Source organism: Phoxinus phoxinus (assembly GCF_949152265.1).
Source record: "Phoxinus phoxinus genome assembly, chromosome: 5".
NCBI lineage: Eukaryota > Metazoa > Chordata > Actinopteri > Cypriniformes > Leuciscidae > Phoxinus > Phoxinus phoxinus.
The window spans coordinates 24,322,681-24,336,424 of NC_136880.1; the positions used below are offsets into that span (position 1 = coordinate 24,322,681).

At 36.9% G+C, this 13,744-nt stretch overlaps 1 protein-coding gene across 1 annotated transcript; it reads left to right on the forward strand.

The window, feature by feature from the left end:
• The first annotated feature begins 6,353 nt into the window (after positions 1 to 6,353).
• On the forward strand, positions 6,354 to 13,737 carry csrnp1a (cysteine-serine-rich nuclear protein 1a). The gene is made up of 5 exons (XM_079612227.1): positions 6,354 to 6,714; positions 8,957 to 9,143; positions 9,870 to 10,132; positions 10,582 to 10,878; positions 11,816 to 13,737. Exons 1-5 carry the CDS (start codon positions 6,394 to 6,396, stop codon positions 12,617 to 12,619), a joined length of 1,872 nt encoding a protein of 623 aa, XP_079468353.1. The 5' UTR covers positions 6,354 to 6,393; the 3' UTR covers positions 12,620 to 13,737.
• Positions 13,738 to 13,744: the final 7 nt, after the last annotated feature.

Sequence of the window (13,744 nt, forward strand, 5' to 3'; positions counted from 1 at the left end):
TTTCAATTGATAACTGAGTTGCAAGATGGCACCAGCTGTGTTTGTACAAAACAAAAGAGACTTTCTCAAAAGAGAAAGTAGTGGCAGTTATATACAGCATTGCCATGGTTGATGGACGCGATTGAGCAAATCAGAATCGAGTACTCCTGTGTAATGAATATAAATATTAAAAGGTACATTATGTAACTTTTGACCCTCTAGTGGTTAACAAATAAAACTGGATGCATTTTGCAGAGGAACATTGTTTTGGTTGTGCTTCAGCTCTGTGTGACTGTGCAGATTAATATGAACCATAACAATAGATAATGCTTGTACAAAGGTTAATTGTTGTGGGAAGGAGGAGGCGGGAACCGGCGAACATTTAAAGACTTTAATAATCATAAAACAAATAAACACAAAATTAAAGTAAAGGCGGTAGCCCCTCATGTACGACAGCCACACACAAATAATAAAACATAACACAACATAAAGTCCAGGCCCGGTCCTTTCTCCTCCTTCACTGTCGTCACTCGCCCTTTTATGTTTCTGTAGCTCCTCCGAGAGACACGAGGCTGGTGCGGCGTGCAGGTGAAGCTCTTCAGTAATCACGCCACCGGCCTCACGCCGTTCTCTCACGGCCCTCAGCCTCGTCTTGCTTGCCACAAATGCTTTACAATGAACTCTGTTAGAGAGCTACATATGGCAATTTATCTGTTCAATAAAATACCTTACTTGTTGAGTAATAAAAACACCATCTCTGTGTCACTTTTACAACATTTCAAATCCCTCAGTTCTCTCGCCATCTCCGAAAAGCCAAGTCAATGTTGATTCTCGTTTTATTATGAGCTCTGCGTGTTATATTTTTTGCCAGCAGACTCTTCTATGTCCAGGATTTTAAAAAAAAGAGTGATTTTCTGAAGGGTCAAGAGTGATCCATGTCAAACTTTCTCACTCGTTGTGACAACTAACCTATGCCACTTCCACACCATATAAACATCAAAGTAGCCGGAGCAACTTTTCTCTTTTTACAGATATGTAACCAAGGTGTAACTTTGTACTTGAAAACCTTTTCACATGACTAAGCCTCCTTGATGAAATGACAAAACAAGGTTATGAATGACTTGGCACTTTGAGACAGTGCCGCCTGCATGATGTCCCTTTCACAGCCTTGTGGAATCTCTGAAGTCCTTACACAGGGGGAAAAGGTACTGGTACGGTGGACGGACAATGTTGTAACCATGGCAACCAATGCTGCTGAGAAGTATTCTGAGGTGACTGTAAACAGGTGGAACACAGAGAAAAAAGCCTAAGTTCAACAGCCCATGTGTATCCTCACATACAACAAAACATGGGGACGTGGATCTGCATGATCTTCAGATGTCAAGATACAGGGCTACAAAAAGGTCAAAGAAGCTGTGGAACAATAGCAATAAAGTTATGAAGAAAATTCTAACCATATATAATTCTTATATGTTGGATATGTTACTGTTATTTTAAGTTTTAAATGTGTAAATAGGTATAATTAAAGAATTTGTATGAATTCTGACTGTCCTGCTTCCCACCGAGTATAAATCCTATAATATTTCACTAACTTAACCAACAGAAAAAAAAGAGGACATACAGTTTGTGTGTTAGGGAGGTCTAAGGAGTAAAATACCTGGTCAGACAATTTGTGGGGCTCAGGGTCTGGGACGATGGTGGTCTCAGTCCTTTTGTCTGGCATACACATCACGTCAGGCTCTGGCTCTCCGTCTGCAGTGGGCTCTGGCGTCATGTCTGTGTAGCGGGGCAATGGCTGGCTGGGCTCTGGGTCCGGAGTGGTGCTGGTGATGTCCTCCGCTGGACAGATGGTGAACGCCAGTCCGTTGTTCACCAGCACCTACTTCACAAAAGTGTCTAAATTTCCTAGAGGACCGTTCACTGGGAGGCATTTTTTTTTACTACACCAGCCTCAGTGAGCAGTCCGGATAGTTTGTTAGGCACGTCAGATCTAAATAGTCCTGAGTGTAGGCACAACGCAGGAGAATTAAACAGAAAACTTTTATTCGGGGAGAAACACATGAGAACACGATGACTACATAAACAAGACCGAACAAAGAACTGAGGAAACAAAGGGCTTACAGGGAGACATAATGAACTGAACAGAAATGAACAACCAAGGAAACTAACTACAGTAGGAGCTCAGGTAGGCAAAACAGGAAGAGAACACAGTGTAAACTAAACCAAAACTGACTATACTATTTACAGTGACACACATGGGCGAGTCATATATGTACAGAATTTCCCGCGAGAACAAAGTAACCATCATAGTGAATCTGGGTAAGACAAAAACACGCTTGGGAAGAAGGACTGATGATGTATTGACTATGGGGATAAATACTCATATCTCATTGGAGGGAGAAATCATCAAATTCTACTTTTATTTTTTCCAGTGTATTATGCTCAGATGTACAGTTTGTGAGCTAATAACCTATTGCCTTCTCTCCACTTTAACTCTGCATACTACAGAGTATATGGTCCATGCTTTGAATTGATTTGCTTATGTTGTGCGATGTCTGTGGTACGCACTAAAATAGGTTGGGCAGAGAAACAGCTTTTAGCATAAATCACATTTTCCACTTGTGGTTATTCTCTCAACACTATTGTTTTATGGTAATTCTCAGAATAGTTAATAATAACCACAATATATTTCATACAAAACATTGAACCCTTCATCATATGGATGTGTTATGTTTGAAAGCTCATTCCCTAGTGTATTGTCGACATGTTTTAACCTGCTTTCTAAGAGTCTGTGGTTCTATTGTACGTCTGTCTTACCACCAGCTAAGAAAGGGGGGTTGATGGGTGATATGTGCCCTGTGGTTTCACTACCAAACAGATGGGAAATCATTGAGGTGATACAGTCAGTGTTATGTGTGTGCGAGCAGGAGAGAGAGAAAGAAAGATGTTACCATCTGCCTCTGAATCCATGATGCCTGAGTCTCCTGTGATGGATGTTTCACAGTGTCATTGCCATGGAGAGGCTCTTTGGTATCCAGGGAGTGTTTCTCTAGTGATTGGCTGAGTGGCTGGAGCAGCAGTCTTTATGTTTTTTCTGCTCTGCCTTTTGTCCGACCCCTGTACTGCCATTCTTTTCTTTATCACAACAGACTTAATTAGAGAAAATAATAGAGAAGATCCATTAATCCATTTGCAGAAAGCATCAGGCTAAATAAATATAAGAGAGAACGGGGCTAGCAAAAAAGACATAGCTCAGTAACTGTAACGTGTGTTTTCTGTGGCATTAAATACATTTATTGGTCAGAACAGGGATTTCACTTGAGAAAAAGAAAGTTGTGATTCTTTTTGAGAAAAGTAGCGATTCTTTTTAAGAAAGTATCGATTCATTTTAGGGACAGAATCAATACTTTTCCTAAAAAGAATCGCTACTTTTCTTGAAATGAATCGATACTTTTCTTGAAATGAATCGATACTTTTCTTGAAATGAATCGCTACTTTTTCTTGAAATGAATCGATACTTTTCTTGAAATGAATCAACACTTTTCTTAAAGTGAATCGCTACTTTTCTTGAAATGAATCAACACTTTTCTTAAAGTGAATCGCTACTTTTCAATTTTTTTTTTAAATAAATTGCTACTTTTCTTAAAGTGATTCGATACTTTTCTTAAAGTAAATCGATACTGTTCTAAAAAGAATTGATCCTTTATCTTAAGTGAATCGCTACTTTTCCAAAAGTGATTCGATACTTTTCTTAAAGTAAATCGAAACTGTTCTAAAAAGAATTGATCCTTTATCTTAAGTGAATCGCTACTTTTCCAAAAAAGAATCATTACTTTTCTTAAAGTGAATCGCTACTTTTCCAAAAGTGAATTGCTAGTTTTAATAAAAAGAATCGCTACTTTTCTTAAAGTGAATCGATACCTTTCCTAAAGTGAATCGATACTTTCCCAAAAAGAATCGCTACTTTTCTTAAAGTGAATCGTTACTTTTCCAAAAAAGAATAGCTACTTTTCCTAAAGTGAATCGATACTTTTCTTAAAGTGAATCGCTACTTTTCCCAAAGTGAATTGCTAGTTTTAATAAAAAGAATCGCTACTTTTCTTAAAGTGAATCGATACCTTTCCTAAAGTGAATCGATACTTTCCCAAAAAGAATCGTTACTTTTCTTAAAGTGAATCGCTACTTTTCCCAAAGTGAATTGCTAGTTTTAATAAAAAGAATCGCTACTTTTCTTAAAGTGAATCGATACCTTTCCTAAAGTGAATCGATACTTTCCCAAAAAGAATCGCTACTTTTCTTAAAGTGAATTGCTACTTTTCTAAAAGTGAATCGCTACTTTTCCAAACGGAATAGCTACTTTTCCTAAAGTGAATCGATACTTTTCCAAAAAGAATAGCTACTTAAAAAAAAAAGAATCGATACTTTTCTTAAAGTGAATCGATACTTTTCTTAAAGTGAATCGCTACTTTTCCCAAAGTGAATTGCTAGTTTTAATAAAAAGAATCGCTACTTTTCTTAAAGTGAATCGATACCTTTCCTAAAGTGAATAGATACTTTCCCAAAAAGAATCGCTACTTTTCTTAAAGTGAATCGTTACTTTTCCAAAAAAGAATAGCTACTTTTCCTAACGTGAATCGATACTTTTCCAAAAAGAATAGCTACTTAAAAAAAAAAGAATCGATACTTTTCTTAAAGTGAATCGATACTTTTCTTAAAGTGAATCGATACTTTTCAAAAAAGAATTGATACTTTCCTAAAGTGAATCACTACTTTTCTAAAAAAGAATAGCTACTTTTCTTAAAGTGAATCGCTACTTTTCCTAAAAAGAATCACTACTTTTCTTAAAGTGAATCGATACCTTTCCTAAAGTGAATCGATACTTTCCCAAAAAGAATCGCTACTTTTCTTAAAGTGAATCGTTACTTTTCCAAAAAAGAATCGCTACTTTTCTTTAAGTGAATCGCTACTTTTAACAAAAAGAATAGCTACTTTTCTTAAAGTGAATTGCTACTTTTCTAAAAGTGAATCGCTACTTTTCCAAACGGAATAGCTACTTTTCTTAAAGTGAATCGATACTTTTCCAGAAAGAATAGCTACTTTTCCTAAAGTGAATCGATACTTTTCCAAAAAGAATAGCTACTTTAAAAAAAAAAGAATCGATACTTTTCTTAAAGTGAATCGATACTTTTCTTAAAGTGAATCGATACTTTTCAAAAAAGAATCGATACTTTTCCTAAAGTGAATCACTACTTTTCTAAAAAAGAATAGCTACTTTTCTTAAAGTGAATCGATACTTTTCAAAAAAGAATCGATACTTTTCCTAAAGTGAATCACTACTTTTCTAAAAAAGAATAGCCACTTTTCTTAAAGTGAATCGATACTTTTCAAAAAAAGAATCGCTACTTTTTTTTAAAAGTGAATCGATACTTTTCTCAAAAAGAATTGATACTTTTATAAAAGTGAATCGGTACTTTAAAAAAAAAGAATCTATACTTTTCTTAAAGTGTATCGGTACTTGTGAATCGCTACTTTTCTTAAAGTGAATCGCTACTTTTCCAAACAGAATAGATACTTTTCTTAAAGTGAATCGATACTTTTCCAAAAAAGAATCGCTACTTTAAAAAAAGAAAAAAAGAATCACTACTTTTCTTAAAGTGATTCAATACTTTTCCAAAAAGAACAGCTACTTTAAAAAAAAAAGAATCGATACTTTTCTTAAAGTGAATCGATACTTTTCAAAAAAGAATCGATACTTTTCCAAAAGTGAATCACTACTTTTCTAAAAAAGAATCACTACTTCTCTTAAAGTGAATCAATACTTTTCCTAAAGTGAATCGCTACTTTTCAAAAAAGAATCTATACTTTTCTTGAAGTGAATCGTTACTTTTCCAAAAAAGAATAGATACTTTTCTTAAAGCGAATAGCTACTTTTTCAAAAAAGAATCGATGCTTTTCTTAAAGTGAATCTCTACTTTTTTTAAAGAATCTCTACTTTTCCTAAAAAGAATCGCTACTTTTCTTAAAGTCAATCGATACTTTTCTTAAAGTGAATCGATACTTTTCTTAAAATAAGTCGATACTTTTCCTTATATGGATTTACGGAAAACATTAAACAGATACCTTCATGTCATTACATTATATGAACTGTCATATGCTTTTCACAAGTTGGTTCCCAAAATAAGCATAATTGCTCACAGTGTCCATTTACTTAAAAAACGACACAAAACATTGACTTCCTCATTTTTAAAGTGTTCAAACCCAGTCTTTGAGAAAATTATTTTATGCTCTAAGGAAAAACTCATCTAAAACATTTTGATATTGCACAATCTTTGTAAGAAGGATTTTTGGCCCTGGGTGTGAGTTATATGTGTTTCACACAAATCAAATTAAGGACATCCAGTACATCCTCGTGTGATGGGCAGCAGAATGAATTGGCGTCGGCTTATGCCATTTTTCGTCATTGACAAGTTTGTTTTGCCAGTTCCATCAAGTATGACTGTTCGTTGTCCGCCAGTGTGTCTGTGTGCACGCGCTGAGCGTAATGAGTGCTGTTTTTGTCCTCATGTTACTGTTTACGTCAGGCAGTGTGGGGGGAGTTTTCCACTGACGAACACAAACTCACCAACAGCTGATCTCACTGTTCTGTGCGTGCATCGAGGACTAAGAAAGGGGGTCGTTTTCAAGCCTCGTATGGTTATCTCTTCCACTCATGATACACAGATACATCATTTCTGGGTGAGTGTTTGTTTTTGTTCAAGGTGCCTGTGTAGATCTCTCGCAGCGCGTGAAACACAAGATTTTGCATACAATGTGAACTCAATAGTAGGCTACAATTTGTCTGCTACGCGATTCAATAACTGCTACCTTGGACCGTATATTGTTATCGCGTTTTGATGTGGTCACGTAGCCTATTCCTAAATAAATAAAGCATGACCGCGAGAAAATCCGCTACGGAAGTTCACCAGCTGTAGAATTAAAGTGCTCGTGTGCGAAAGAAAGTTGCATATTATATTAACTCTAGCTATTTTACAGCCGCTTTGCTTAGACTTTAATTTTTCTATTTAACTTTGTGCATAAGATGTCATAACGGAGCTGCTTTGTACATTAAAAAAATAATACATTTTTGAATATCTATGATGTTTGAACAACATAGTGCAATTGCGCGCAACATGGGTTATATTTGAGTCAGATAATGATCGGCTTGACAGAAAATATGCACCTGCGTGTCACGGAATCATATCCTCGTGTATACCTTAAGAGAAAAGAAGTTAGAGGGTTTGACTACTTTAGCTTAAAGTTCACTCTGTTTTACAAATACATTGTGCTTTTAAGTCTTCTCAGTTTTCTGCACGTGCACGGTAAAGGTGAAAAAACTTCTTCTTGTTGTTTTGGTTTGCTGTAACCTATCTTTCCACCTGACAGCTGTCTACTACTTTCCCCTTTCACAGTCTACAAACTCCACCTCCTCCTTCTGTTTACATGTAGGGAGACATTCTAACATTCACATGTTCATTTGCATAATTGTCGTCTGGCCAAATAACACTGCCAGTCCAAGAAATTATAGATTCTGTTTGGCTTTCAGTGAAAAGTTTTGGCTTTTGTTTGTTATTGTATCTTAGGCCAATATGGTATTGTAATCAGCTGCCCTCCTGTCTTACTCCTACACTACACACACACACACACACACACACACACACACACACACACACACACACACACACACACACACACACACACACACACACACACACACACACACACACCACATACTGTTCACAAAAGATGCATGAATGGATTTGGTGTGTCTGCACACTTTTAAGAGTTTTATCACTTTATTCACATTTAGACGAAGCAGTAAATCATGCGTCACCACACCAGTTGATGCTGCATTTCTTTAGGTAGCCTAAAATTTGCTATGCAACAATTAAATATGAAAGTCTTGCACACGCACTGTATGGAACAAAAATCACTTTGACAATTATGTGCAACACAAAGTGCCATTTATCTCATCCAGTTCTAACCTTTAACATAGTTGACTTGTTGCATCTGGGATTACAGTGCAGGTGTTTACATAACACTGTCCAAAGAAAGCCAGACCTGTGTGAAAAAAGTGTGAGAGAAAGTTAAGGTTGTCCAGGATACACAGGGGCACATACTGTTCTTGGCATAGGGGCCATTTGTGTGGGTTGGGCTTGACTGGATGCACTTGGAACAAGAACCAGGTGATCTGTGATGCAGATTGCTCCGTCCTGCGGTGTGAGGCAGTGTTGTTCTGTTATTCGAGATACACAGAGTTCTCTGTGTGTATGCTTTTTTTCCATCGCACACCCACTCAAGCAGCAAAACTTCAGTAGACGTGCGATCTGTGTTACGTTTCCTCTTTTGTCTCTTTTTGTGCATTCATAAGCTTTGAAATGGAGCTTGAAAATTGCTATCATATGTTTGTGGGATTATGCAATAAAAAACAGTATTGGTTTCAAATTTGGTCATGTAGTTTAGCTGAGCTGAATGTCTTAACATTTTGTTCTTGAAGTACTCAAAACATCTGAGGAATGTTAATGACTCCAGAGCGAGATTGAAGGAACTATTGATTCCCTCCAGACTTATCATTGCTTGCATAATGCACACTAATGTGCTTGCATACGCTTTGCATAATATGATTAAAAACAATGATAATTTGCCTGAGAAAGCTGTGCTTGTGATGTTGTAGTGGTTCATGTCAAGTTTTTTCATATTGGGAAACCTGCTAAACAGGCTTGCGTTTAGAGTGAAGATGTGAATCTTTGGAACCGGCCTGAACAAGAGAGAGGTGTCCAGTTGCTGCTGGTTAGGATTTGTATGCTAATGGTTATCAAACATCCCCAAATTCTATTTTCATACTTGATATACACCAAAACATGTGACATGATAGCTCATTTTATGACCTATGAATTTATATGTAATATTATGCTTTAATTTCTCCAATATGATTTGACAGATTGCCATGGCTACATTGCAGCGTGGGGGTTTAAAGAGAAAATATGGTTTCCCAGATGAGGATGCCATTTACTCTTCCTCATCCCCCTCATCACACTCTGACTGGGACTCTGATGAAGACAGCCGCCAAAGTGATAGTGTGGACTTTGGGCCTTTTGACTCTTTCTCTTCAAGCCATCACATACCAAGTGAGTCATGCATAGTAACTGTGCTTTTTAAAAATCATGTATTGTAAACCAACAGTTGTCACCTCCAGTGTGTTTAAACGCATAAGGAGGTGTCTTATCTGACCTCAGTATTACTGTGCAGCGCACTAGATAAGAAGAGAAACAGACAGTTGTAACATTGTTTATCAAAAATATGTTGTGCACAGTCATCCTAAGTCATTTTAAACCCACAAACCTCAAAGTAAACACACTAAATATCATGCCATATAGTCAGTTTCACCATCCTGACTGGGAAAGAGCATATCTGCAAGTGTTTTCCTTTGCAGGTAGGACTGTGAGATTATGTTGTCTGTCTGTGTGCCTGGGCATGCCTGGATCACTGTTCTTCATTGTTGATTCACAGTGAAAACTGCAAGTAAAGTGCTGCAAAAAAAAAGCTGATTTACTAAGGGCTGCTACAGTGCAAACACATCTGACGCACGACCTCGTCCCATTATCCTCGTTCAGAGAGTGAAACTGGCCTGGCAAATAAAGAATGCTGATTTAAACATTGCATTTTTGAAGAAAGTTATTCCTTTTAAAACTGCATATGTAAAATTATCATATCACTGTTTCATTATTTTATAATTGTTGTGTTCAGTTTACTTGTTGACCGATCTGACTCAACTGCCCTCTAGTGGCAGCTACAACAGTCACAGCTACCATAAGAAAATTAATAATGAGCACATTTTGTTTCTTTACTTTCAGTTTCATCCATCCTGAAGAAGACAAAAGATACTCAATCCAAAGGCAGTGTTCGGTTCGGCCTGGTTACAGTGTTCCTCTTCCAGCACTGTCAAGGGTTCAGCAGCGTGCCCAGCCATGGTGGCTGCACACTGGGCATGGTTAGCCGGCACGCTGCCCGTCAGCAGTTCACCCTGGCGGATCACGCGGAGGAGCAGCAGCGCTTGCGAATGGAGAGACTCCGCAAGCGACGCCAAGAGGAGAGGCTGGAGGCCTTGAGGCAGAAGGTGAGTCGGTTACTTTCCAATATCCAGAAACAGTATGATGTTTTATTAACAAAGTTCGGGGGGAACATGTTCAAATAATCTACCAATCAGCACAAGAGGAGGCCTGTATGTGAAGACTTCAGATGCAAAAGCCTCTAAGTGCCATCTGAAATTTTCATCTAGAATGATCATTTTTATCAAGCTTGTATGTTTATGTTCAGTTATTTCACTTTAAAGGCAATGAAAATGACCTATTAACTGTCATTAAAGTGAAATTACTGAACTTAAATATACGAGCTTGATAAAATGCTAATTTTAGAAGAAAATTTCAGATGGCACTTAGAGGCTTTTGCATCTGAAGTCTTCTTATATATATATATATATGTATGCGTGTATATGTGTTTAAGTGTGAACTCATGAAGTTCTTTTTAGGCTGTCTTTGTGCGTTATCTTCTCTTTTTTTAATATAGCTGATCAGCTGTGGGACTCTCACAGTGACAGAAGCAGCCAGCTTGACAGTGAATGACATCCCAGATGAAGACGAGGATGTCAGTAGTACAGAGCTCAAGGATATGGGATCACTCCGTCCGTACTCTTCCAAACGCAGACGTGCTTTATTGAGAGCAGCAGGAGTTGTGCGAATCGACCGGGAGGAGAAGAGGCAGCTGCAGGAGCTGCGGCGGTGGAGGGAAGACTGTGGATGCCACTGCCAGGGCTTCTGTGAGCCGGAGACCTGCGCCTGCAGCCAGGCTGGCATCAAGTGCCAAGTAATAATTCATAAATTATTCTTGTTTTGTTTTTTTCATTAATGATAACGCCTTTGTTATATTGACATTTTGTTGCTCAAATGATTTTTCATTGCTCAGGAGATTTATTGGAGCTCTCAGCTATATCCATTTAGGTATAAATTTAGTCTCAGATGAAAAATAGACCTTAATGAGACCATTTTTGACATACAGTAAGACAATAGAGCTATACAATGAACTTGGATAGAATTTCTCAGATAATTTGGTCTTCAAAACTTTGGGGTCGGTAGGATTTTTTAAATGTTTTTGAAAGAAGTCTCTTATACTTTAACAAGGCTGCATTTATTTGATCAAAAATACAAATGAAACTGTAATATTATGAAATATTATTACAATTTAAATGAACAGTTTTCTATTTGAATATGTTCTAAAATGTTATTTATTGTGATGGCAAAGCTGAATTTTTAGCATCATTACTCCAGTCTTCAGTGTCACATGATCCTCCAGAAATCATTCTAATATGATGATTTGCTGCTCAAGAAACATTTCTTATTATCAACGCTGAAAACAGTTGTGATGCTTGATATTTTTGTGGAAATCATTACACTTATTTTCAGGATTTTTTGAAGAGTAGAAAGTTCTAAAGATCAGCTTTATTTTGCATAGAAATCTTTTGTAACATTATAAATGTATTTACTATCACTTTTGATCAATTTAATACATCCTTTCTGAATAAAAGTATTAATTTCTTTTAAAAAAAGAACTAATATTATTAATAAAAAATTAATAATAATAAAAAATCTGAAAATCTGAAAAACCCTTCATCTAATCTCATTGAAATATTGAATCTCATCCATGATGTTTCTTTCTTATGGACAGCAAGTAGTTGTGCTGCTCTATTGTTTATATATATATATTAATGTAATATAATTATTATAAATATATAATCTGTTAACAGATGGATCGCTCCAACTTTCCTTGTGGATGTTCAAAGGAATACTGTGGGAATCCTGCAGGCCGAATCGAGTTTAACTCCAGTCATGTACGGAGCCACTATATCCACACACACATGAAGCTGGAGCTGGAAAAGAGGCTGCTCAATGACAACAGAGTGATTGCAACAGAGCAACAGTCATTGGCGAGGAACAGAGCCATTACATTTCCAGTAGAAAAAGACTCTCCCTCATTCCACCTGAGCTCCTCGCTCTGCAGGCAGGGAGACAACAGCTGGAGCACTTCTTCCTGCTCTTCTTCTCTGAGTCTGGACTCTGAGACAGACGCAAGGCCTTCCTCTGAGCGACCCACACTGAACGGGGATGACACTGGACTCACTCGCATTCTCAGTTTTTCTGATTCAGAAAGGGAGGGATGTCCATATGTTAAAGATTATGATTTGTCCACAGAAGCTGCTGGTGGCACATCCACAAAGGACAGCAGAATCAGTACATCTCAATTGGAGTATCTGGATGAAAATGCTAATCAGGCCACCATAGAATGCAGAAACGACACCTTCGACATCCCCAATACACCTTCTGCATCTCCGGATCACACCGTGAACTGTTACATGGACCTCAGTCTTTCCTCAGACTCTGACCTGGTCTCTTTTGACACTTTTCATGAGTACGGTGACCGTCCAGGCCACAATCAAGAGTGCAGTCATATGGACTACATCTCACACCTCCAGTTCCCCCGTTGTCTCAGTCCCGCTCAAATTGAGGACTCAGGAGTCAGTCTTCTTGAGTCTCTTGTAGGAATTTCTTAATAGGGATCAGAGCAGCACAGTATGTTTACTGATGTTTTAAAGACGAATGAGCCTTGTTCATTTACAAGTGTACAGTATGATTTAATCTCATTTACTCTGAGATAAATTGTAAATAATTTCTGAATTTAAGGATATTCCTTAGAAATATATTTTATGATCTTAATATAGTCTGAATATACCATTCATGACTATGTCAATACAGTTAAAACCACTCAGTTAAAATCCGTGTGAAGTATCATGAGTTATAAGTCAATTGCAAGAGGATACTTTGTTGCCAAAAGTCTTGGAGAGTTTGTACATTAACTAAGAGTCAGATTTTATATTTACACTTCATAAACGAATGGCTTAATTACCTTTTTATAAGGTCTCAAATGAATCCCATTGCAGTAAGGAAACTTTTACTGTTAAATGTTTACCTATAAAAGTCTATTCATATTTATTTCTCGAATGTGTTTTGCTTTAAGTGATCATGTATGCGAATCAAAGTTTTGTTTTGTGTAGCACGGTAAATGCATTTGTTAGTGTTTCAAATGAGTTAGCTGTTATAAACATCAAAATGCCATATTCATATTTCATGTATAGGTCTTTCATTTCAAGGACCAGCTTGCCTTAGTATTTTTCATTTAAAAGAATGACTTGTAATATAAAGAAATTCATGCTGTGTTTACTTAAATGAATGTTTTTGGACATTTCAAAATGTGTCTATTTTTATTTTCTGTGGAATAACTCATCTTAATCAAATTTATTTGACAAAACCAATGAGAAATACTGATTTACATGAAAGAAAATGAGACTGGAAAAACTTCTGGTAATCTTTGATAATACACAAGAGATTGAGGAAGATAATAAAATCTATTAAATCAAGGCATTATTAAGCAACTTCCAGTACTCTTAACCTGTTACCTATTGGTTATGTAGCCTATATGTTTTTCTTTTCTTTTCCAAAAACGGACACAAATTTGGGTTTGGAAGGTGTTTCACACGAATATTTACATTATGGCATTAAGGCTTCTCTCCCCACAAGAGGGCCTCAGTAAACAAAAGATGTGTCCCCAAGATGTCTAAAAAAAGAAATGAAAGATTGAAAGACAAAATAATACCATGTCTGAATTTGAAGGCAAAAGT

Bases quoted from the DNA above. Each gene is read 5' to 3' on its own strand.
- csrnp1a (XM_079612227.1), top strand. From the start codon at position 6,394: ATGGGCAGCAGAATGAATTGGCGTCGGCTTATGCCATTTTTCGTCATT. The intron at 6,715-8,956 runs GTGAGTGTTTGT...ATGATTTGACAG, and splicing joins CACAGATACATCATTTCTGG to ATTGCCATGGCTACATTGCA. The intron at 10,879-11,815 runs GTAATAATTCAT...ATCTGTTAACAG, and splicing joins AGGCTGGCATCAAGTGCCAA to ATGGATCGCTCCAACTTTCC.